The sequence below is a fragment of the Atractosteus spatula genome, chromosome 7 (assembly GCF_055471065.1).
Source record: "Atractosteus spatula isolate fAtrSpa1 chromosome 7, fAtrSpa1.hap1, whole genome shotgun sequence".
In the NCBI taxonomy this organism is placed as follows: Eukaryota; Metazoa; Chordata; class Actinopteri; order Semionotiformes; family Lepisosteidae; genus Atractosteus; species Atractosteus spatula.
This window is the reverse complement of record NC_142712.1, coordinates 45,994,339-46,020,122: the sequence shown is the minus strand read 5'-3', so window position 1 is coordinate 46,020,122 and position 25,784 is coordinate 45,994,339. Positions and strand designations below refer to the sequence as shown.

At 41.3% G+C, this 25,784-nt stretch overlaps 2 protein-coding genes across 3 annotated transcripts; one reads left to right on the top strand and one right to left on the bottom strand.

The window, feature by feature from the left end:
• Positions 1–1,865: 1,865 nt before the first annotated feature.
• On the top strand, positions 1,866–10,916 carry LOC148831147 (KH homology domain-containing protein 4-like). The gene is made up of 14 exons (XM_088920813.1): positions 1,866–2,026; positions 2,715–3,069; positions 3,468–3,587; positions 3,691–3,770; positions 3,861–3,913; positions 4,014–4,222; positions 4,870–5,078; positions 5,316–5,376; positions 5,826–5,883; positions 6,096–6,334; positions 7,732–7,836; positions 7,926–8,029; positions 8,872–8,972; positions 9,346–10,916. Exons 1-14 carry the CDS (start codon positions 1,998–2,000, stop codon positions 9,471–9,473), a joined length of 1,851 nt encoding a protein of 616 aa, XP_088776939.1. The 5' UTR covers positions 1,866–1,997; the 3' UTR covers positions 9,474–10,916.
• A 99-nt stretch (positions 10,917–11,015) lies between these two features.
• On the bottom strand, positions 11,016–25,123 carry fsd2 (fibronectin type III and SPRY domain containing 2). Of its 2 annotated transcripts, XM_088922319.1 has the most exons (13): positions 25,015–25,123; positions 23,171–24,135; positions 21,760–21,855; positions 21,198–21,431; positions 20,992–21,014; positions 20,003–20,124; positions 17,418–17,582; positions 16,119–16,253; positions 15,384–15,537; positions 14,316–14,449; positions 12,768–12,900; positions 12,206–12,382; positions 11,016–11,731 (listed from the first exon to the last, which is right to left on the bottom strand). In XM_088922319.1, the coding sequence occupies exons 2-13, from the start codon at positions 24,032–24,034 to the stop codon at positions 11,479–11,481; spliced, it is 2,490 nt and encodes an 829-aa protein (XP_088778445.1). In that variant the 5' UTR covers positions 24,035–24,135; positions 25,015–25,123; the 3' UTR covers positions 11,016–11,478. The 2 variants fall into 2 exon arrangements, with proteins under 2 accessions (XP_088778445.1, XP_088778446.1); XM_088922320.1 differs by lacking the exon at positions 21,198–21,431.
• Positions 25,124–25,784: the final 661 nt, after the last annotated feature.

Sequence of the window (25,784 nt, the reverse complement as noted above, 5' to 3'; positions counted from 1 at the left end):
ATCCAAACAAGCAACAGCTACAAGGCGGGACACAAGTGGAAGACTGGTCCATCACACAGCAGACAAGCACAAATGCAAACACTCACACCCCCACATCTGGCCGGTTTTTCCCAGAAGCTAATTAGCCTAATTAACCAAACACGGGAAGACCTCCACACAGGTAGCACCCCTGGTCTGGAATTGAACCCAGGGCCTCAGCGCTGCTAACCACTGTGCTACTGTGCCACCCAGGAACCTAAATGCATTCTAAAATTATGTGTAAGTGTGAGGAAGGAATGCCCTTTCTGTTTGCATAGGCTATTGCTCTGTGCCACATTTGCATTAAGAAAATAGCCCAGTTTGAGCAGTTCTCCATAGGAAAGCAAACCATAGATGTCAGTGACCACAAAACAATATCAGTCCTCTACAGTCGACTGGAGAAGAGAAGTACTGACTACCAACAAAGTCAGTCTGTTAAAGTTAGATCTGCAACTGCAGCAACCTCCTCCTACAGCCTCCCACAAACAAGAAATGCTTTCAACACGGAGCTTTCTGAGCGATTTCTCCTCCTGATCGCCCCTTGATCTTTCTGCCTGGGCTCTATCTTCTGAGAGAGGGTGGAAACAAACATTTTTTTTGTTGTTGTTGCTGTTTTTGTCACGTTTAATTTTAACCTTCCTTGACTTCTCTTCAGATAACAGGGGGACATCTGAGAACAGTTATGTAAGACATAAAAGTCTGTTCCCGACATTAGCTGCTTGTTCCCTCATATATCCCCTGGCGATGTTTTCACAGCTGAAAATGGAAACTCAGACCAAGGTTCTGTTTGCTTTGCCTGTAAATGGTACACAGTGTATCCTTAAGATCTGGCTTTAATCACTGTTAGTTTTCAAAATATGATGCCTCAGTTACTTATTTAACTTATTTTAAAAAATACGATTATAAAGCTTGACAGGTATTTCTGAAGTACTCCGAGACAGCCTCCCGTCTCCACCCCAGACCTCCGTGTTACAAGCTGGCTATCAGATGAAACCTGAGAAACCTCCTTTCTTTGCTTTCTAGCGACTGTTCAGTGTAATTAGTATTTTGTCTGTTTGCTTCTTGTGTTTGTCTCCCTTTCCTTCAGTTTTATTCTTTTTGTGAGGGACAAGGGAAGAGATTTGAAAATTGTGTGTTTTCATAAATTACTCTGAGCTAGAACACTGTGCCAGCAACTTACTGTACATGTTCTGTAACATTAGTTTAAGATGTATATTATGCATTATGCATTTTGTTGCTGTAAGAAAAATACGCGTCAAAGAAATACAATTATGTAATGCCACTTTAAAATGCTTTATTGATGCATTTGTCGGCAATGTTTTGTCATAAAGGGCATTTGTCAAAGACATTAGAAAAGACATTACTTTTGAGTCTTTTCCTGTCATGAATTTCACAGAAATAACAATAGCTTTAAACTGGGGACACTTCATTGACTTTATAAATCAGAGAAAGAAAACAGCTGTAGGTCAGGGAGTCTGGACGGGATCGCATTAAAGCTTTGACCCACCTGCTAATCGCAAATTATAACCCAGGAGTTTGTTCTCACGTTTTTCTTCACCGGGGGCTTTGTGACTGTAGGTTACAATACAGTGAATCAAAGGGTCACCTTTTCTGCTTATAAACACTGCCATTCAGGTACGACACAATGGGTGCGATAATAGTTTTCAATATTGAAAAATAAAGACTAAAATCCTGGTTTTCTCGGAAATACTAATGTTTAATAAAGTCATTCGCAGCCAATCCACATTCCTTTCACTTTGGAGCTACTCGGCAACACCGGAACCAAACTACAGGGGGCGCGCCTATGTGGCTTGTCACCTCTTTATTACGTAACACAATACGTATTTCCGTCTCTGGGTGCTATATCTTCGGTAGGCGGTGGTGTGGGTTGTGTTGGTTTTTGATTCTTCTGAAATATTGTATTACTGCGGTTAGGGAATATTGGTTGGGATACACGAGGACTATTATCTTTTCGTAAGATGGCATCTAGGTTGGCCCAGCAGAACTCGTAAGTCCACAGGTTTCAGGTTCCAGGTTCCAATGCGCTTATTTTTGATAATATTGAGGTGATGGAGTTGGGCCTTGTCTGTCGATGTTTCCAGAAACCGACCAGGCTGAATCCGTGTGTTTCCTGTGGACTTTTGTTTAAGTCATTGAAATACTTATTTTGGGTTACTTATAAAATAGAATTTATATATTTAATTTGTCTGGAGGTACAGATGCACAAAGCCGAAGTCTAAGGAGCACATTTAGTCTTTTATTATCGGTATTAATCACGTTTTCACGGGATGCGTTTTTATTTAATTTTAGAAATTACTATTTCGCCAGAATGCGGACTGTTGCATTAAACCGAGCGCTGCCTCACTAGCGTTTTATAATAGTACACGTTTCCTATAGGCATTTCAGCCCGTTTGCTTATAAAAACGTCGTATTGTTTCAAAGGAAATGCATGTTTTGTCTTCTACCTGGAGGGATAAGAAAGCGGTTTTCTATGTCGTCACTGGATCCGGTTGATACTCCCCTCCTATATTAAAAATGCAGTTTGAGAACAGGTCTTCAACTTAAGTTTTGTTTTTGCGACCTACTTGCTCTGCATACAAAAGCTCTTAACATGCTAACGCTGAAACCTGATTGTGAACTGTATTGTGATTGATTTTGCCACGTGGTTTGAAATTACAAACATCTTCTGTTTGTAGGTGTCTCGGTATTAGATGGGGTCAAACGACCCCGACTGCCGCCATGCTGCACAGTTTAACGGGGAATCTAACTCGTTCCCTTTCAACGACATTGGGCACCTTTCCGGGTTACGCGGGGGATCTGGGCGCCAGCACGTCCCCGCCTGGTAGCAGAGGTCCAGCGGTCGCCATGAGCTCCAACACCGCGACCCCGTCCCCCCACGTCACCGGTCTTCCAGCTCTTTCCACTTCTGGGTCGGAACACCGTCCTCCTCCAGGGGGCGCAGTGGAGCTCGCCGCTGCTATGGCTGCAAAACTCAACGCCATGCTGATGGCAAAGGGGAAACTGAAGACAGCCCAGCCCCCGCCAGAGAGGGTAACTTGATAACTTGTTGTACAAGTGTATTTTCTCCACCTGATCAGTGACATCGCGACTGTAGCTAAAATGATGCATTAAAAGAAATGTCATTGTAGTAGTGGTTTGTTGAATGTTCTGGTTCCTCGCAAAGCCGTTAACTTATCTCTCACTTGTTTTTAATTGTTTGCTGTAACTGTAAGTTGTGATGGGGATTCTCATATCACACAAGTTAAAAAAATCAGTTTATATTGTTTTAACAGATTTTTCTTGTAATATCAAGTTTTTTTTTTATTGTAGGACAGACTAAAAGGTTAAAAGTGCTTGTATGTGAGTGGTAGCTTTAAGAGTGTCCGGCATACAGCTCTAGAGAGAAAGGTCTGATGTTCCTTTTTGACTTTGCATTTTTGCTCTTCCAGCCTGCACCCACTGTCGCTGTTTCGTCTCAAAATAGTGACTTGGTGGTTACAGAGGTGGACATTAATGATGTTCCTCTACACTGCAGGAACTTACTCACAAAGGGACAAACTCAGGAAGAAGTAAGCATGTTTCCAGTTATCAGTAAAGGATCAGGAATTTTCTTTGACAACTTACCCTTTTTAACTTGACATATCCTAGCACACTTCTCTTTTGCAATTGTAGATTCGCCAGTTTAGCGGAGCAACAATATCAACAAAGGGTTCCTACATGACTGCAGCTGCAAAGGCACAAGCTAAAGGACTGTATGTACAGCTCTTTCTATAATTAGAGATGTCATGTCAAATGTGTCTATTCAGATTGTCCTATTGATTCTTTTTTTCCAACCCATTTAGGAACCGGCCACTATATTTACACGTTCAAGGAAAGACCCAGGAGGAAGTTAACAGTAAGCTGTAATTTCCAGTTATTGTCCAGTTTGCTTGCTATTTTTTGTCTGATTTGTTTGCAGTGACTGGTTACATTGGATTGTGGTTTTGTGCTTGCAGAGGCTATGATGCGCATCAAGGAGATCATTTCAGAGGAGGTTTTGAGGACCGCGTCTGGACAGCCACCCTCTGCTATTCCACCTATTCCTGTCTGTACTCCCAGCCTTCAGGCACCCCGGCCTCATGTTGTACCTCCTGCCCTGCAGCAAAGACCACCCATCAATCAGAATCACAGGTCTTCTGTGCCACCAAACCAAGTTCATTCAGGAGTAAGTGTCGTTTTTCTTTGTCTGTTTTTCTGTTTGGTAAGAGGCCCTATCAACCGAGACTGTTGTCGAGACTGTTCATAATTTACTAAATATCAAACTATGCACAGGAATTAAAAAGTAGGGAAAGTGTTGAGGTTAGTGTAGCAGACTATTTTGTGTAGTTGTGAGCTTATTTGAATTTCCTCTTCTCTGCATTTTTCAAGTCCAAGCTGGACTTGGAGCATATTGAAACTTGAAAGCCTATTGCTTTCCTTTTTTCAAGTAGTCTTTTTGACCTTTTAAACAAATGGCTTTGTTTGATGGTGTCTGTCACTAATTCCCTAACGTGTGGAGGCTTAAGAAGGTGAAGCCAGTGAAGAATGTGGCTCTCGCTGATACACGCCTCCTAGAGAAAACAAGCAGTGAGAACAACTTTATCTTCCAGAGAGAGGCTGGAGTGCACTGCTCCTGCTGACATTCAGGCTTACATCAGTGCAAGTCAAGTCTGCTTGGAGACTTGCTAGTAGATAGCTGTTAGGACTTTCAAAATGTGGAAAGTGTATGAGCTGCCCTTTAAGGTATTCATAAGGATTTATTCCTTTGTACTTCCTTTGTTGGAAACAACGCAAAATGTTAATGAGGCATTCTTATGGATTTGTGTTTTACAGAATTTTGTCCACACCAAGTTATTTGTAGGCTTGGATCAGACACTGCCTTCTTTCAATGTGAAAGAGAAAGTTGAGGGTCCTGGGGGATCATACTTGCAGCATATCCAGAATGAGACTGGTGCTCGTGTCTTCCTAAGAGGAAAAGGGTCTGGCTATATTGAGCAGGCCTCTCGGCGAGAATCCTTTGAACCTTTGTATCTCTACATCAGGTATTGTTTTCTTGTATTACCCCCCGTGTTAAAGCATCCAAAATGATTTTGTTGCAGACGGCTTTAAAGGTATTGGGGTGGGGGGGGAGAGAGTAATGACTGTATAGTTAAAAGCCTTTTGAAAGTTTATTTAACAGGTAAGCATGATGGGAGGAGTTGGTATTGGTTCTTTAAAAGCACTTAGGCTTACATGTAATTGACTTCCTTATAGATGAATTGCACCTTGTCTCTTTATAGCCATCCAAATTCAGTCAGCTTGGAAGCAGCGAAGAAACTCTGTGAGAATCTGTTGGAAACGGTAAGGCTTTTTTTCCTGCACAGTGTATTCCTCAGGAGTAAATGGCTTTCTCCACCTCAGTACTGCAACACGGAGGTTTTAAGAAAGTGAAGCTGGTAAAGTGTATAGCTCTCACTGATACTCGCCTCCTAGAGAAACAGTAGTGTGAACAGCTTGGCCTCCAGTTAAAGGTTACAGTGTACTGCACCTGCTGACATCTGATTTTTCAACCTGCCCTTTGGGGATAGATGACTTGTAAATGCTCCTTAACATGTGCCTCCATTATTGGATGCAGTGTTTGAAAGCTGCCTTCTTGTCTTGATACCTGTAATGTTCTTGACATCAACATTTCTGCTCCTATGCAACCAGTTTTGGCTTGGCTTTCTTCTCATTATCTTTCTGCAGTGAATCATTGGGTTTGTAAGTTATCCTTGTATTTTATGCAAGACTTCCTGTCTCCTTCCATATAGGTTCGTGTGGAGCACTCCCGCATGATGTCTGTTTACGCAGCACCTGGGGTTCCTCAAGGTAAATATTTGCTTGTTGTGTGAACTGGAGATTGAGAAGAGTGTGGTGAAAAGGGAGCTCATTTTTTTTTCTTTTTATCATGAGATGTGCTACTTGTTTTTTTTTCTTACATCGCCACATAGTCAGATCTGGTCCGGTGTCGTAACTGGATGCAGTGAAGGGGTTAAAACTGTTTGTGGTATTAACGGTACATTTCTATACTTTTATTTCAGCTTACCCACCTTCCCATGGCTACCCACCTAATAGCAATCACTGTAGCCAGGTATCCTGGTATAACTACCCAACAAATGGTTACACGGGCGGCTATTCTTCATATCCCGGATCCAGTGGTTATTGGAGTAGTTCAAATGGTCATCACAGTTATTCTAACATTTCAACAACCCCTCAATCTTCTCAGGCAATGGTTCAGTATCCAGTGTGTCCCAGAATGCCACCACCTTATTTAGAGCAGGTAGGTTTTTTTCTTGTATAGGTCAAATTCCAGTCATGTATTGACACAAACCAGGAATTGTTGGCTAAAGGTTATAGCAGCCTGGAGGATACCTTGGATGAACCAGGATGATGGAATTCCCGAAAACTAGAATGAGTTTATTCTGAGTAATGCTTTGTTAGAAATATTAGGTGTGCCTTACCCCAGGGACACTGACACTGAAGGTTAGTGGTAAATGGGATCCTTTAGCTACTTCTGAATTGGTTTTTACAGCTGTCTTGAAGTATCAGGGTAAACAGTGCTTCCCTAGCCTGGTCCTGGAGGGCCACTGTTTATTTTTCATGCCAGTTGAACATTAACTCTCCAGTGCTAATTAATGGCTTAAATCTAAAAAGATCAATTATTTGGTTATGAGTGTCAAAAATATCATGCTTAATGGGTGTGGTGTTTCAGCCTCTCCATGCCTGCTTGCCATTATTTCCCATCTCAAGAGTTCAGTGTAGTTGATTGGACAGCTAGGTGTGTGTGTGGCACTGTTGGACAACTTCCACAGTTTTCTTCTACAGTTGATTTACATTCCAGGAAACACTAGAATGAGGGCAGATCTTAAACTCAGAAATTAAGATAGGGTTGATACTACTTGAAAGGTCAGATAGTATTTATAAGCTGAAAGCACACTTGCAAATATGCCCTATGTTGAAAACTGAAATCAGTTTGACTGAGTAAGGACTTGGCTAGAGCAGCAACCAGATGACTCTTCCTCCAGGAACACTTTTTTTTTTTAAACCAAGTTAATATAGAAGGTGTTCCTCTAGGGTTTAGGCAAATGTTTCTATGCATCTTTTATAGTGAATTTGTACACTTCCCAAACTGGTGAGCACTTGATCAGGAAAACATCTGGGTCCTATACAGAACACAAGGAGTCAGACAGGAGCAGATGTATTCATTCAGCAGCTGTTTTGTTGGCATGTTGTTCAGGCAGGATTAGCCTGTCAGTGCAGGAGTTCTTTTGCTACATGTACACAATGGAGGTCTACTTGTTTTGAGTTTTGAAAGATAAGATCTGTAGTACCTGGGCTGTTGAAACATTTTACACTTGTTTGCCTTTAATTTCATTTGACAAGTATCTGCCCTGTTTGATTTTGTAAGTCCCTTGCAGCTGTTTGTCACTCCCTCCATTTGCATCATCTGCATATGGAACTATTGTGCCTTATTATACCAACATGTAAACCCTTTTGCTTAAGTATAAGAATAAAAGGAAATGCTAAAGCTGTCTTGCTAGTTTTGTTGAACACCTTCAGTTTTTCTGCCTTTTATTTCAAACATTGTACAATGCTGTAATTGACTTATTTTTCTACTCCTAGTAGTTCAGTATGAAATCGGAGCTCATCAGTGTATTGTAATCTGTTTTGGTCAAGGACACTGGGACCAGTTACGGTGCAACAATTGATAAGGCCACATCCAGTCCTCCCCATAACCGAAGTGCAAAGAGACCTGCAAAGGAAAACGATTTGGAGTATCAGGTTGAATATGCATTTACATGCTTTTTTTTTACAGATTTATTTTTGTTTCTTGGTATTTTTTGGAAAACCATTTTTTTTCCTCTTTTCAGCATGGCCAGACAGATCCATGTTCAGGAGCTGGCCCCACTGTTTCTAAAACTGAACTGGCTACTTCACCGGCGACCAAGAACAATGATGGAAAAGAACTAGAAAGGTTGACCTTAAATTTTCAGCCTCTTTTCCTGTCCAATTTAAATTTCATTTTGAGTACTCTAAATTACAGGGCAGTCTGAATACTGCCGCCCTTTTCTATCTGAATAACCATCTGTGTGCTCTTGTAACTGATTCTGTCCAGGGCTTTCAGACTTTAAAATGAGATGTTAATATTCAACCTGTCTAGCGTGTTTGGTAGATTAATAACTTGAGTAGGGGCCTCAAACATGTGGTAGGTAAGAAGCACCAAAAGGTATGATTAAGGAAGTATTTCCTTTTCTCCATCCTAAATAAATTCCTGTTTAGTTTCTAAATCTGAAGTCCTTTGCATTGACCCCGTCTGGGTTTTAAAGATTGCGTTCTTTAGTGATTCTCCACATTATTTTGATAAGGACATTGAAGAATCTGTATTCACCCAGATCCCTTTGGATAATAGCTTCCTGCAGGCCAAAATCATCTGTGTGATCTTTCATATTTCTAAATATGATCACACCTCTGTGGAAGCCCTTACTTTCAGTATACCTGGTCATATTTGCCCAGGTGTCCCCATTTTATGTTGCTACCTGTATTTTTTACATTGTTTCTTTACCAGACTATTAGTGATTGAACCCTGGTAAGGGGTCAGTATTTCATGTTTGATAACCTGTTTTCAATCTGTGTGTGTACATTATCCTCGGATTTCTACAGCTTGTTCTAGAGCTGTCCTTGTTGCTTGTTTGAGAAATTCTAGTAAGTTGTCTAAAACCTTATGATAAGAGGCCATTCAAAGGAGACCAGTCCTCAAATGGCAATTCGTATAGTTTATGGTGAACAAATCCATCTTAGTTTACTTCTATCTGGCAGGATGCTGATGCCTCCACCCCCCCCTCCTCCTCCAATTGGAGCTGCACGGAAGAGGCGAAGGACAGAGGACGGCCGCTGTGGTGCACAACAGGCTGCCACGGGTATGCATTGCTGTTCACAGCGCAAGAGCCAGGCGAAGATCATCGCACTTTCTGTACAGCTATGCTGTTGATCGTAAACATTCAATATGTAGCACTAAATATCACAGCCTTTTTCTTTCCAGATTGTTGGAGACCTGCTAAAACTAATTCCTGGCAAATGAACTAACTTTTTGTTTTTGTATATGTTCTTTTTCTTCCCCCTTGTCTTCTCTTCACATGTTCCTCTGGACGTGGCTGTTATGGATGTGTGGTGCCATTTCATTTTCCATGAATGACCTTTCCCTGGCTGTGGATTGAAAAATTTCTACGACTTAAATGGGGCTTCCGCGTGGTCTTTCCCCTTTCTTTGTCTTTTCTTTTTTTGCCTTCGCAGGTGATGCGTGTTCTTTAACCAAGAAGTCAAAAACGAGTGAGGGGACATTGGGGTTAGTTCCCTATGGAGGCGATTCCTCTGATGAAGAGGATGACCGGACCCGTGGCAGTAAGACGTCTTTCCAGTAAACTTGTTCAGGGTCTTGATACTGTTGAGGTTTGTTTAGCTGTTGCACAGCAGCTCTGGGGTATGTTTTTGTGATGTAATTAAAGGCCTCACTTGTAGCCATGGTAGCCTTTTATTCCCCTCCATCACCGAGGAACGTTTCCAACATGTATGCTAGTCTTACTGGTCCTGAAGTACACCTGTTTTTCTGGTTTTCAATCTTCCCGTGCTCGGTCTTAGTTAAGCCTCTTAAACCTTTAATTTTCAAACACTTCTATTTTAAGAGATTAGAACAATTTAGTTTTGAACGCTGATATTCACTCCTGGTCCTGGAGAGCAGCTGAGCTTTCTGATTTTGCAGTCTGCCCTGAACTTTAGTTTTATTTGAAGCACTCATTTTATATTTCCAGGTCTCTACTTATTGAAAGTGTTTTGCAATTGTGGTGTTTAACAACCACATACCTTTGTTTGAAATTGCAGTTAACAGATTTCATTGGATCTTATTTCAGTAAAACACTGTGCCTTCTGAATGCAAGTTCAGAATAAAGCTAATGAATACACACTTCTATCAAAGAATATTGTCAAGATGCCCTGTGCTGATGGGACAAAATGTGTGCAACCTGTAGCCAGTGGTAAACAACAGGAGTCAAATTAAAATTAAACAGGCTCTGGAAGTGTTCATCAGGTTCTAAACTCTTCCCACAGAAAAGTGGGACAAAACTCAGCAGCTGAGGAATGTTTCATAGCTTTTTTTTTTACAAGTCCTGAGCTGTTTTAATGTTATTACTCAGGAAACCGTTAAAGGTGTTTTGCATTAGAGTCAAACAATGTTTGATCCTACTTAAGAACAACATGTATCTTGCAATATGTCGTGGTGCCCTAGGACTGGGACTGAGTGTCATCTGTTCAGAGATCAGCATGAACCCTGTGCAAGGTACTGGCTTTCATAACTCATTTCATTTAGGACTGTTTAAGGTTGAAATACATGAGTCTGCACATCACTAATGGTGCTTATTATGGGAACTATTTGACAGTCATTCCCACCTATTTCTATACATTAATAAATACCTTTAGGAAACTGGGAGACCAACACTTTGAAATTGTAGTTTAATTTCATTTAAGATTTTAAGAGTTTATTTGCATATGTAAAACAATTGTTGGAAATGCATGTAAAAGTTTCAGAAAAAATTGTGTAGAAAGTTTAAAAGCAGTTGGTTAAATTAAGAGATGAGGTGATTTTTGAATAAATCAGGGCTCAGCTTGAATGAAAATCAGAAGATGGGTAATGCAGGGAAACACTATGTAAGAATTGCACTGTTAACTTCGTGTGAAGATGGCTCTTATTGCCCACCCTTAATACAGATAGTTGAATTGTCACTTTTACATTGTACTTTCTGCAGATTTTCATATGTGAAAAATGAGTTCACCTGTTCCCATGGAATACTGTAATAAAGTGTCTTGAATGATGTTGCCTTGTTTGGACTTCTTATAATGAACATAGATGACAAACTACGGCAAAAGGTCTTTTCAGCTTTCTTTGTAAAAAAGTAACGCTACAAACTGCATGGATGAGGAGACATTTATTTGGGTACAAAATTGCATTATTAGTAATCTGCTTTCTGGGTGTCTTACAATATTGCTCTTCAAAAGACATTAAGCAGTCAGTCTCTTCACTAGGTCCTGATATAGTAAAGCAGTCATTTCTCAAATTGTAGGCTATTTATCACTATTGGTAATCATAATTAAGAAAATTGTTCTGACTATTGTAAGCTACCCCTTTGTTGAAAAGGATAGTCAGAATGGCTCCTTCAATAACTGGGCACACATGTTCAACTCTTGAGGTTAATTGGTAAACTACAGGAAGGAAATGCACATTTCAGGGGCTGCAGAGTTGGGGTTTAGTGTAACCAAATCAGCAGCTGCCCTATGTGTAGTCTATTTATGGACAATAACTAATTGAAATAAAATACATGTGCAGGTGAGATTAAAAAGATAAACACCAGTATTACACTGGTGCAGCAGGAGCACTCAGGAGAATTGGACATATGTGGGTGCTTCAATGCCATTGTGAACAGTGAGTGCTCCTGGGTTATCTAAAGCAAAACAAGGGTGTACAAAGTGCAGGAACTGACACTCGTACGTGTAAAGGTGCTGAGACTGATTGGTGTTGAAAAAGGAGAGTTTTCCTGTTTCGTAGTCTAGTGCCACTCCTATCCTCTTCGGGTGAGTTGTTACACGTATATCAGGAGTCCATCCATTGTGCAGAAATTCGTATTTGTGTCTGAAAAACAAAGTCAAATGTAAAATCCAGGATATTAATATTCTCCTGATGTGTGAAGACAAGTGGGCATTGTGAAGAAATTGTAGGATTGACTTCAGGTAGTAACCATTTTTCCACTGCTGGGAACATTAGAATATTATTGCTCTGGTTGTTTGTGATGAGTCCCGGCAAATGATCTGCTTAAGTGACGTTTTTCTATTGTGCTGAAAATAGAGTTGCTATGGCAACGGCTATACAGTGATTCTATGGGTATTTTAAACAAAACCCCTTTCTGTGTGTCAGAGGCTTCTGCATGTAATTAAGTGCAGAATTATCAGAATGCACACAAGCAGTACTTCCAGAAATCTGTCTCCTAGATACCATATTTTGCCTTACAACGGTATCTTTTGTTTTTCATTCCACATGTATCAAATGTGCAGCGTCTTGAGCAGCTGAATGGTAATTTTAACACGACCTGCACTGTTACGGTCTCACCTGGAGGGGGTTATCACATGTCTCATGCACCAGGATGTGTTGTTTCCTCCCAGGTATCCGTTCCTCTGAGTGTCCTGGTAAGCCACACCAATTCGGTACTCTGTGTTCTCTTCCACTTCCACTTCCCAGTAGTGCTTTCCTCTGACTGGGATCAATTCTCCCAAGATTGCCACACACCTGAGGAGACGGCAATTGAGAAGCCAAACGATGTTCATGTACACGGCAGAAGTATGAACGTCTGTAAACTATGCATTATTATTATTCCATATTGCAGTGAAGTCTTCTGTCTCTTGCTTCTGCAGTTTAGGAATCCTGACAAAGCTTACATATTGCAAGTATCACATTGTTCTGTCTCTGCATCTCTTTGCATTAAGGTTACCATTTCGCCGGCTGCTCTTACTGTTGAACTTTTAAATTTGTACTAACCAGATTTTGGCCAGATCTCTCACAGACTTCATTCTTATAGAGACTACTCGCTGTATCTCTATACTTGCTATTTGTGTAGCTGATTATTCTTCTCTCATCATAGATTTACTGGCACTGTTTACGACACTTCACCTACCTTGCAAAGGTGTTGTCACTGAAGGTCATATCGCTTACTTCCAGCTCTTCGTCACCGTAGAACATGGTGAATCCATCCTCAGAAATAGACAGGCAGGGATGAGCTGTTTCCTCATTGAGGTGAAAGAAGGTACCTGCTCAGGCATGGAAAGGAAGTCTGTTAGGCTATTTTTGGACAAATGAGTTAAACTCCCGGTGTTGTGAATGCGGGGAGTTATGGTTTGGGCTTGCAAGGAGAATGTATGCTAGAAATCATTCATCCATGGCAGAGATTTTTTTTTTCTTGTAGAAGATTCTGTGTCCTGGAGGTAAAACGTGATTTCAGTGATAGTGCAGTACAAGAGAGATTGAAAGGAGATATTCAAGAACAAGGAAAAATAATATTCCTGATCAGATTTGTATTACACAATGGCAAGAGGGGATGTTCTTTATTCTGGCACATGAATTGTTGACAGGAACTGGTTTTTGTGGATATTTTTCAGGTGTTATTTCATACATGTATTCATCCATTTTCTAACTGCTTCATCCAGTTTAGGAATGTGACGGAGTCAGAGCCTATCCCAGTAAGCAAAGGGTGCAAGGTGGTACACACCCTGGATGGGATGGATGGGATTCGAGTCCTTTTGCAAGGCATTCTTAGACACACACACACACTCACACCAGGGCCAGTTTTCCCAGAAGACAATTACCCTACCAGTAGCCATATCACCCTGCAACTCACAACTGGCAACCCACTGAAGCTAAGCAGGTGTGAGCCTGGTCAGTACCTAGAGGGGAGACCTGGGAAAAACTAAGGTTGCTGCTGGAAGAGGTGTTAGTGGGGCCAGCAGGGGGCGCTCACCTTGCGGCCCATGTGGGTCCTAATGCCCCAGTATAGTGACAGGGACACTATACTGTAAACAGGCGCCGTCCTTCAGATGAGACGTAAAACCGAGGTCCTGACTCTTTGTGGTCATTAAAAATCCCAGGGCGTTTCTCAGAAAGAGTAGGGGTGTAACCCCGCCGTCCTGGCCAAATTTCCTATTGGCCCTTACCCATCATGGCCTCCTTATAATCCTCATCTATGAATTGGCTTCATTACTCTCCTCCCCACTGATAGCTGATGTGTGGTGAGCGTTCTGGCGCACTGGGGCTGCCGTCACATCATCCAGGTGGGGCTGCACATTGGTGGTGGTGGAGGGGAGTCCCCATTACCTGTAAAGTGCTTTGAGTGGGGTGTCCAGAAAAGTGCTATATAAGTGTAAGCAATTATTAATTATTATTATTATTATTATAAGTCTTTATAAGACTTTATAACTTTATAAGTCTTCTGAGGCAGGAAACCCATGCAAACACAGGAAGAATCCCAGCACCCAAAGGCAGCAAGGCCAACCACTGCACTGAATAATGTGCTCCAGAGTGTGTGTTTGTTGTGGGCAACTAAAATCAACTCGGGTGGTGTCAAACGCAAATCAACCTGTGGCCCTATGCTAGCCAGCTGTCACACATCCAAGCCTTAATAACAGTGAGACGCACAGCACATGAGCATGTGTTGAAGGGAAATCCTCACCTGTCGTCTGGATTATGATAGAGTCACTTCTTTCACTGAGACCACCTATATTCACTGCCCGGACGTAAATGAGATAGCGCTTTCCAGACTCGAGCTGGATCAGAGATTCACAGGTAGGAATGCCCACGATGGATCTGGAATCAAATGAAATAAATCCCATACAGATGTAATGAGCAAATTCAGGAGAGTCACCCTGCGAAACTAAAATCACATGATAGGATAGCTCCTAAAAATAGCATTTCTAGGCCATGGTGCCATCCGATACGCCAGTTAGGATCATGGGGCAGGGCCACGCCCACCTTCCTTCCTTTCTCAGCTCCCCAGTAAAGCTCACATTAAAATGACCTCTACGTGCTGCTTTGAAAACTAGGTTTGCATTTCATGAGGGGTGTACTCAAACTAAAACTATCCTGATCAAGTCATTCCCTAAGTAATTGCATTACTAAGTAAATCATTGTAGTTTGAAATGCTTTTTTTCTGTTTTAGCAGGGTGTAATACCATGTGGCTAATCCCTGGACTTCATGAGTTGATTTAGATCATACAAAACAACCTCAGATCTCCTGTGATTAGAAAAGGCTTAAATGTTAATAATGCTACTGATGTTTCTCTACTTTCAGCGTTCAAAAACCAAGTGCTATTTATGTGTAGTATGATTAAAATGTAGATTGTGTTTTCATTTGTTATTTGATGGTCAGTAAGTCACTTTTTTGTGGTTTCTAGGTCTAGCAACCAAAAACACAGGGCACCAGTCCGTCACAGAGAGTACATACTGTACATTTCATCTATGCAGCATGTCTGAAGCCAGAACACCTATGAAAACTCCATTCATATTGCGGAGACCATTCAAACTCCACATGGAAAGCAGGAAAACTCGGGACCATCTGACTCAGGACCTGTGGCAGCAGCTCTGACCTCCATGCCACAGTGCCTCCCCCCTCCCCTTCCTGTCTTGAGTGAGAAAAATGCATCACAAAGCTTCTGCAGTATTAGAATGTTAACAAATATTGACAGTCAGGCAATCCTGACTATCACAATAGTCAATAGAGTGCTTGTTCAACAGTACGTACTCGGTGACAGCGCTGTTGGTTCTCTCCCTGCTTATCTCACAGAGCTCCACAGTGTAGGAATCCACCGGGTTGGTGTTGCCCGACTCCCAGCGGATCAGAGCCGCCGTGGGACAGCTTCTGCTTTCTTTGTGTTTGATGAAGGGGGGTGATGGGACTGCAAAATGCACAGACAGAAGGTTGGAGCAGAGGGTCGTCCAATAAGAGCCACATGTAACGTTGTCTGACTTTTATTATCGAAGATTGAGGGAAAGCAACTAGTTTTGGACTTGGACACAAGGACAATTCTGTTGCTGTGGAAAAGCCAAAAGGTCAGCGTTTTACAGTACTAGAGATATTCTGCAGGATTTGATAATTGTGCGGTGTTAAAAAAAAACTTGGGCTGCTTAAAGAACTCATCTTTTTCCACAGTATTTTGTATTCCTTTGGACTTCCAGCCCACTATTGTTCCACTTTACACAGAAAACACAAATGTGACACAAGTGCATCTATGTGGGAGTGCATTTTAAACCAAGAACAGGTGGCATTTCTTTACCCAAAGGGTGGTGGGAGTGTGGAACAAGCTACACAGCCATTTTGCTGAAGCCAATACCCTGTCTTTTTTCAGGAAATGGCTGGATGAGATCCTTGGATCAATTAACTACTAACTCCCAATGAGCTAATGGCCTCTTCTTGTTTGTTATCATTCTTACTGTATGTTAAAATCGCGGCACACCATTTTAGTTGTAGAAGACTCACCTGTCACATACACAGCTCTTTCACTGGCTGGGCTGATGCCAGTGGTGTTCAGAGCTGTCACCCAGAACTCATACTGTGTATTTGGCACTAAATCAGTCACAGTGCAGTATGTTTCCTTCACCTTTATCATAGAAGCTGTGCATAAAATAGAAAAATGAGACAGTTACCAGACAGTTATACCATGATATGTAAGCAGAGACACTTGTGGAAAAGATTTTCTTTCATTTGTTTGATCCCTCCTGGGGAATGTGGCTGCCTCTAATCTTTCCTCTCAGACTCACCATTGTACACATGGGTGCTAAGTGGTGTGGATCTGGCCTCAGGTTCATTTACAACGGATGTGGTTGGCACCAAAAATCAGCTCTTTACGTTTTGTTGCCAAATTTGCTGAGAACCACGCAGTCGCTGCTCTTGATAGACAATGGAGTTAATTAGCTGTCCTCACCATGGGCACTGACTGCACCTCTCCATCCTGAAGCCTGTGTTCACGTCTAGCCAATTCAGACCATTGGATGTAAACAGTTTTTGGCCCAAATTCTGAACATTTCCAGGCCTCCTTGAGACTGGAGGCCACAGGGTTTAATTGCCGAGTGAAAGAAAATGCCAGGCACACAGGTGCACTCAATGAGAAATCTCCGCTTGTTGTTTCCAGCTCTGCACAGAGCCTGTTTGTTGCAAAACAGGCCTGTTTGGAAGTACAGCGCAGTTGAAAAATAACAGGGATTTTAATTCTTCATGATGCTTCTTGAATCAAATCCCGAGTCTGCAAGGGTGCAGTTCTCCCACTAGTGAGTCAATATTCTGAATATTATAAATGTTTGTAGGATGAGTATTATTAATAATATAAACAATATAAAACATAAGAATAATTATCCTCTTTTTTCATTATTAATAATTGTTCATTAATGCCCATTTTGAATATTATAGAATAGCTTTGCAGCTTTGTGGAAACTCTTCTCATCGGTGAATGTATGGGAGGAATTTTGCACTTTTACTATCATTTTCGCTCTAGTTTTGCAGTGGTTTCCACAGTGTCAACGTGTCTTTGTAGTACACTCCTGGAATGTACCATGGCAATTCAATACCATGGGGGTAACTGAGTAATTATGATTTAGAAACTTTTATCATAATGTGGTGGGTTCTCATGGTTTGGAGATCTGAAGCACAACACAGCTGTTGCAAAACCACTCTTAGTACAACCTATATAAGGACTTAAGCTGTTGTCTCCAGTGCTAGTGGCGCACCAGGCCTGACAGGAGGTGAGGTGATTGGGCAGTATGAGGGAGTCAGCGGAGTTACCCTCATGTTCCTTGCTCTCTCCCACAGTGGAGTCCTCCAGGACAGGGGTGTAGTAGAGCTCGTAGTATTCCACAGTGTCATCCGAGAACAGGCTCCAGCACACCCTCACCGAGGTGCTGGTGGCAGAGTTTGGGGCCTGGGGGTTGATGACTGGGGCAGAGGGGGCTGAAACAGGACAGAAAACTTCATTTGAAAACAACACTCTAAAGAGGGATTGGCTGCTGTTTTAAAGCAAGAGTAGGGAGGAAGCATTTCAATCTCTTTACAAATAACAAAAGAAAAGGAACTTTTGGGGAATTACTCCGGTAAATCATAATGAGTAAATCCTCAACACCCAGAAAGACAGGAGAGACCATCAGGGATAGAGAAGAAGAATGGAAAAGGGATGGGAACAGAGGAAGAGAGAGAGAAAGAAGAAGCGTGCCAGACTTTCAGTCTTTCTGTTATTTCAGGAAACTCTGATTTCCTTTATGAGGAATCCCTAGGCTAAAGACGTTTTCTCCAGGTTAGTGATACATTATTAGAATAGGGAGATAGATTGCCATTCACTTCGGAGCATTCAGATTAATAGGCAGGGTGATTTTGCTCTGAGTCGTATTCTGCTTAAGGACTAGGGTTTATCTTGTTAGCTAGTTTAGGCATTATACAGCATTTCTTACTACTGGGTTAGCAGTGGGGGATTACAGTGATGTCAGGATGCAGGAATCTAAGATACCTTGTTTTGTAAATAGACTACTTGTTTTTGCATGCTTAGTTTGTGTTATTCTCATTGTTAATAGATGCTTGCCTCTGATTTACCTCTCGGGTATATTCTTGGCATATCTTTAACAATTAGGGGTTATAATCCATCCATTGTCTATTTTCTTACCACTTTATCCAACACGGTGTCGTGGGGGAGCTGGAACCTATCGCTGCAAGGATATACCCTGGACGGGACACTGGTCCATTGCAGGGTACACACAAACACTAACACACACTCTCACACTAGGGACCAGATTTCCCAAAAGCCAATTGACCTACCAGTATTTTTGACTGTAGGAAGTAACAGGAGAACCTGGTGGAAATTCACATGAACACAGGGAAAACATACTGTATGCTCTCCACACAAAAAGTGCCCCAGGTCCAGAATTGAACCCAGGGTCCCAGTGCTGTGAAGGAGCAATGCTAACCATTGTGCCACTGTACTGCCCTGGGTTATAATTATTTATTCTTAATTATTGATTATCCCACTGTTTTCTGTTTTCTTAACCCTTTATTAAAACACATACATACCCACAATGACAATGAAAACTCAAGACATTGTATTAAAACATTTAATAAAAACATGATTAAAAAATGTATGAATTTCTGTGTGGGCTGGAATTACATCTTGCTTTTGACAAGTTTTTATGTTTTTATGGTATGAAAGTTGGTGACATGAACGCTGAGCTACAGATGAATTGGACCATCTTTTCTATTCTGCTGCAGTAGTTCTGCACTGAGTTAGCAAAATTAAATATGCAGACAAAAGATGAAATTCATTTAGAACAGTGCCTGATAATATCTCCTCATATAAAGACCACCTTTTATTTATCCAAGAAAGGAGTGCTTCCGATTGTTATTTTTTACTTTTTATATAATAAAAGTGATATGATCTTCTAACAGTGTACATTTTTCTGAAATAGCCTCATACCGGGATATTTACATTGGAAATGAAAAGAATCCTGAATCTAAAGAACTCAGGCTATACTTATCCCACTTAATTGTTCTTGAAAATGCTCTAATAGGTCAAATGAATACCATCTGATTATGTCCAGATGTTTTCAAACATGACTCATTTTTTTATACGGTCTCCAATTAAAAAAAGCTTAAGGTTTTATCTTAGATCAGTTTATAGATCAGTGTATCATTGTTTCAACACCAGCTGAATCTTACACTGCCTGGTGACATCAAAGGGAACATCAGCTTCATATCCCAGCAATTACAAGGACAGTAAGAAGGAATTAAGTGAATTTAAATGTTAACCTGCTGTTAAAAGTTCTATGAGTCATCCATATCCTTGTAATTAAACATTTGGTATTTAACTTTTAGAGAAAGAACCACAAAAAGGCTAGAATTAATCCCTTATCCAGCTGTCACTGTTCATGGCATTCTTATCTTTTTGTCACTATTACTGTTTAATGTAATTTGCATTTGTGAGTTTAATGCAGTTGAATAATATGCCCTCTTTTGGTGAGAGAGCTCAGCTCATGACACAATCAACCATTTTCACACAGACACGGCGGTTCTGTTACTCCACGACTTGTCACACAGAACTGCTCTACTTGGGTGATGTTTCTAATCTGCACTCAGAGCACAGCAAAGAGCATTATACTGTAAGTGCGTCCTCAGCCTAAGTGCAACATCAGTTGGTTCAACAAGGCTCCTAGCTAACAGATTTTTTATTGGGAAAAACTGAAAATACTTCTACGGAAGCAGCTAGAGTTTATCCAAAGAAATTACACAAACATATGATCATACGAATCAGGAAACAGAATTGGCACTGTTGTCACAGGGGCATGTGATACATCAGTAAAGTCTAGTAAATTCATGGAAAAGAGCCAAACCTGGAACAATGTTGATCGAATCCATCATCTGTCTGACATCGGAAAAATCTATAGCAGCATTCTCAAAGTCCATGGATGCAGACAGCTTGAGTTCTGGATCACATTTAATGAATTCTTCTATTCTGTGCATTTTATTTTAAGATAAAGCAAATTACACAGGTTTAAATTAAAATGTAAGCAGTCAGCGGCATAGAAAGTCATTTGTTCTAGTTGATGAAATTTCTAATCGCTCACAGAAGAAGATATCAGAAGGAATAAGAAAGATGCTACATAGATTAGAATGCTATTATAAAATCTGAGTGAAATTTTATTCAAGGCAACAGTCTCAACCAGTCTTGTAAAGAGACAGGTAAAGGAGTAATGTGTAAACATCCTTTACTCATAGCTTGACATGTAATTATACACCTTCTGTAGCCAAGCCACGACACCAGGATAGAATTCCTTCAATATCTCCTTTCTCCTGTAGTTCAAGACCCCAGGGTCCCTCCTGAACTCTGATTTCAAACAGGAAACACATTTTATGGAAACTACTTTTTGTAGTTTGTAGCATTGTAGCATCAGTGGAATTACACATTGTGAAATACAATTTTGCATTGGTTTGATTTGGGAATTATTTAATGCACATTGTCTCTTGAACAATCAAATATGGTTTTCACTCAGAACACCTGACACAAATCATGCGAGACACAATGTCTGCAAATAAAAATGCATGCTTTCATTTGTTGCACACTGGTTAAACAATGTTAGAACACATTCATGTTAATGAAGTCATGCTAAGATGTATAACTTACACTAATACAACTATATTAGATTGAAATGCAAAACCTTTTGTTTTTCTGAAGATCTGTAGGAGTTCATCAAACTTTGCAATCCCTTTAATTCAAACCGACAAAATGTTGACGTCATTAGTGTTCAAACTCATGTCTTCATCATAAAAGCATGTTAATAAGACACCGCAGTACATCAGAAAAAACATTTGTTTACATTACCTGTCAACTGTTGGCACAAAAGTCTGTCAACAAAAATGTACAACCTTTTACTTAAATATCTTACTGATCAGAGTTTAAAAATAAATGAATATACTGTATACAGTAAATGCAAGTGCACACATTTTGAAAGCACACAGTCTGTTAACTGGGGTCTTTTGAAGAAATCTTTTAGTTTTGTACAGTACGTTTTACTTCTGCACACAAACCTGAAGGAAACTTAGTTTGTCTTCATTTCTGTAAAGTTCCTGAGCCGCCTCTATCAGCTCCTTCGAAACATCAAGAGTTTTTCCACAGCGGATGAGCTGGCTGTACAAGGCCTCCAGCTTCTGCTTCTTCTCATCCTCCAGGCCGGACGTCCTCTCCTCATATCTCTGAGTCAGAGTCTGCATCACCTCGTTATAGTGCTGCTCTAAGTTCTGTTCCTGCCTCCCAAAGTTTTCCTACAGAAGAAAATTACTCTTAAAGGTCTAGTTGTTCTTTTCTCTTAAACATGATTGGACTTGTATGTGACCAATTCGAATCTCTACTGCAGCTGTAATTGGCTGTCAGTTGCTATCAGCTAATTGATACACTAAAGTACAAACAGCCTTGTGAAAATGCCACTCCCAGCTTCTTGCCATTAAGTGTATGGGACAGCACTGTCTTTGCACTTATTGGCATGAAGTTACTCCTTTCAAAGGCTTTTTACTGAAGACTGTGATGTGCTCCATGTTTTCTCAGCCTTTAGAGTATAATATTCAAAACCAATAACAACCTTTGCTGTCTTACTTCAACTGTGATGAATATCTCCTCCAAATGGCTGGCAAAATTCTCCATTTGTGCGATCTGTTCTTCCAGTTTGCACATAGTTTTATGGATTTCATCCTAAAAAAAAGAATGGAAAGACATCTCATGTATTGTATGAGAGCTTCACGATGCGCATATATAAAAAGGCATTTTCTTCTAAATTGTTCATGGTGCAGTTTGAGTCTACATATTACATTACCTAAAGTGTACAGGTTTCCACATACAGAAATATTCATACAGTATCAAAAAAATGATCACTCTGTATATGCATGTATATTTTCAGAAAACCAAAATATATAGATTTTGGATCAACCTATCGAATACCACACCTAGTGAAAATCAAGACAGAGAAATACAGGAATTAACACGACTTGCTTGTCAAGAGAACAACACTGTCTTGCAATCAGTAGGCTAGAGGCTGGATGAAGCCACTTCAGTTGTACTTGCCAATAAAGTCCTCTCTAGAGATAAGTCAAGATTTCATGTCGACCACCCTGACTGATGTCAGGTAGTCTGGCTTAGACATGCAGTATGACCCTCTAACTGTTCAGTGCTCAGACCAAGCAAAGAGGAGGCCCAAGTGTGATGTTCTGAGTTGGTGTGCATAGTTGCTGCAGAACTTCTCTCGCAGTGATTGCTGCTAGTCTGGCTGCACGGCGCCACATTGATTGACTTGAGACCTGAGAGTCACTCACTTCCATTCCTGCGAGTTCACCCTGAAGTGACAACATTCCAGCAGGACAGCACCTGCCCCTCATGCTGCCCTTGTAACAGTGCCCTTTTGTGATTAGAGAATGTTACAGTTACATCGTGGAAGCCAGACATGAGCCCCTTTGACCATTTGTGGGATGAGTTGGGATGACATGTGGCGTTTTAGCACTCATAAACCAATGGACAAGTCTGTGCTTGTCCAGGCTCCATGTGGGGAATGGGACAGAAATCTTTAACCTAGTGCAAAGCTTTGATCACAAATGCACATTGCTTCCAATTGTGGCACCAGTCTACTACCCTGTAACTTTCGCAGCAGACAAACTGTTGATCAGCCCTAATGGTGACAAAGATTAATCAGCACAATGAATCTACAGTACATACTCTATATCATGTCCATACAGCAAAATGTCAAACCACCTGCTACAAAAAATGTTGTTTGTTTAATACGAATCTAGTGCATTTGCTGCATTTATAAATGAAAATGCTGTTTTGATACTCAGTACATATGGATGTGTAACTTTTTTCTGGAAAAACTCTTATAGTTTTCCCAAATTTAAATTTAAAGTGACATCCATTGCACTGCTTAATCTCAATCATTTCAGTGCTTCACATGTGCAACAGATAGCCCCTGGAGACTCCATACTGTGTCCTGGGGATCCAACTTTGTGAAAGAGCCCCTCACCTTCACCTCCTCGGCAGCGTTCGCTATCTGAATGACTCGGTGGTCCTTATGTGGTCCGAACAGCTTGTAGAAAGCTCGGATGGGGGTCTGGCAGTCAGTACAGAAGACATCAGGAGGCTCGTTCTCACTGCTCTCAGCCGACACCTGCTCCTCCTCCACGGCCCTGTCGACAGGCGGGTCTTCTTGGCTGTCCTCAGAGCACTTCCACTCCCTCAGTCTGGCTCCCGCCGACTGCTCGGGACCACCCCGATGCGTCCCTGCCTCCTCGGCCTCCTCGTCTTTCCACTGCTGCTGTTCACCGGCCCGTGTGAGTGGTGGGCTCTTGGCTTCGTCTGACGCAGGAACGCAGGTGTCGAAGCGCAACGAGTCGTTTGTCTCCACTGAGAAACGCTGGTCAGCTGTCCGAAAACGTCCCGTTTTCTCTTGCAAATCTGGCCTTTTGGAATCAGTGCTGCCGGACTCTGCCGCCTCCTTCTTGGTGGGTGCCGGTGGCTTTTCAGTGATGAAGACGTATGGCTCTTGGGTAGGGAGTCCCATGTCCCCCTCTTCCTTGTCATCCCACACCCCGTACTGCCTGGCCATCTCGGTCACCTCTGCAGTGTACAGGTCATACTCTTCTTCTTCTGTTCTCTGCGGGCTCTCCAGGGGCTCCTGCACAGACCAGCTGTCAGCCGTCGTGCTCACAGGCACTTCCTCTACGAAGATGTCCAGCCTTTCTCTAGACTCGTAGAGGTCCATGTTATAAAAACTTATGCCTTCAGGTTCGTCACTTGGGGTATCCTTGAGCACTGGGGTATCCACACAGGCCTTGCTCAGAGTCCCCTCTCCCCCACTGAAAATGTACTGCTTAGTGGCCTCGTCCATTGCTCCAGATGAGAGTCACAGAGGACCAGCTATTGTGTCTTTGGCTTTGCTCGGAAGATGATAGGTTAAGAGCTGTAGTACTCAAAATCCTGAAGAGTATCCTAAATGGAAAATGAGAATAAATAGATGTGTGATATTCGTCTTCCCTGAAGAATGAGGAACGAGGAATACAGACAACTAACTTACACATTAACATTCAGGAACTCACAGTAAATGCCCTATGGTGGTCAGTGTCAAATAAAACTCTTTTTAAATATTATCATACTGTATATTCCAAATGACTTTTGAAAACATAGATAAGACAGTGGAAATACATAAGTTGAAACTGACGATCACATGAATGTCAGCACATACTGTAGGAAAGGCTGTTGCTAATTTCTAATATAGTTTCTTTGCCTTTGTAGTGAAACACTGATGAAATTTTAGTCTTTGATTGATGAGGGAGGCAATGCACGAACATGATAGATGTGTACCAATGGGAACAGGAGTATGAGAGTCATACGAGATTTTAACCGCGGATGAATCACCGGATTGCCAGAGAAAACCCACGTCATTCGACAGTTTAGCGTAATTCTTTGTGTTTGACGACAGTTATGTCTTCACGCAGAGATGTGTATTGATCAACTGAAGGACTTTTCTCAGTCAGTTTAGCTGAACATCTGATACCGAGTCTGTGATTTCAGGGACCTTGTGCAGGAACGTTAAAGCAACAGGCACCAAAAAGAATACTGCGTAGCAGCTTCGTGTATGTTGATAGCAGTATTTTTAGCAGTCAAAGTACGATGCACTATGGCTTATGTAAATTGATCACAAATAACAGATCACAGAATATTGCATACCCTTTCAATGTGAAAACGGCATTGCTTCTGTATTCTCGAAATAACATTTAAATTGATTTCAACTTGTGCAAGCAACGCATGTTAATTTTAAGATATAAAAATGAAGGAAGAATAGTTCCCGGGCATGCAAGGTCATTTTACCTGTTCAAGTATTTTTCACGGTTTTCCCAGATTGGCCGCAATAGTTTCAGCAAGCGCTCTTGGACGTGGTTATGCAGTAAATTCAGTCGGGATTTCAGCAGTAAATAGCCCCTGGTACAGAAATAGAAGGGAACTGCTCGGTGTCACAGCCCAACCTACCCCTGTGTAAGAGCCCGCTTCTCACATGTCACTGGGGATCGGGTCACCTCTTCACAGATCCGCCGGACACCCGTGGAAACAGTCTGAATGTTTCCTCTGAAACTGTGATTGGGCAGTAAAGCTTATGTTTCCTCTAAAATACTTCGATCTAACGAGTGTGGTTGATGTGAACTCTGATTCTAGAGCTCATTCGTTTTAAAACAGAAGCCAGATATTCTAATGCATTTTCATTGAGACTTATATTTATGGTTATTTAAAGGCATTCGCCTTGTCCATACGGGGACATGGGTGTGCAGTAGTTAGGAATCCCTGCTGTATCTCAAACCGGGGCAAAACACTTCTTTACAGAGTGAAACATCATTAACATAAATCACGTTATTCAAGTGCATATGAATGTATAAAATTAGATTCAAACCAAACATTTTTTTCTCTCAAATCACTTCATTAAAACACGTTAAATGTTTTTTCAGCTATAGTTTAACGAATAGACGCCTACAGTATAGACTAACTGTATAGATGTTGTAACGTGGGGAAAACGTGCGGTTGCACAGATATACTGTAAAAAGCAATTTTTCAACCCAGCTCTTGCATGGGTTTGTGTATAAAATTGA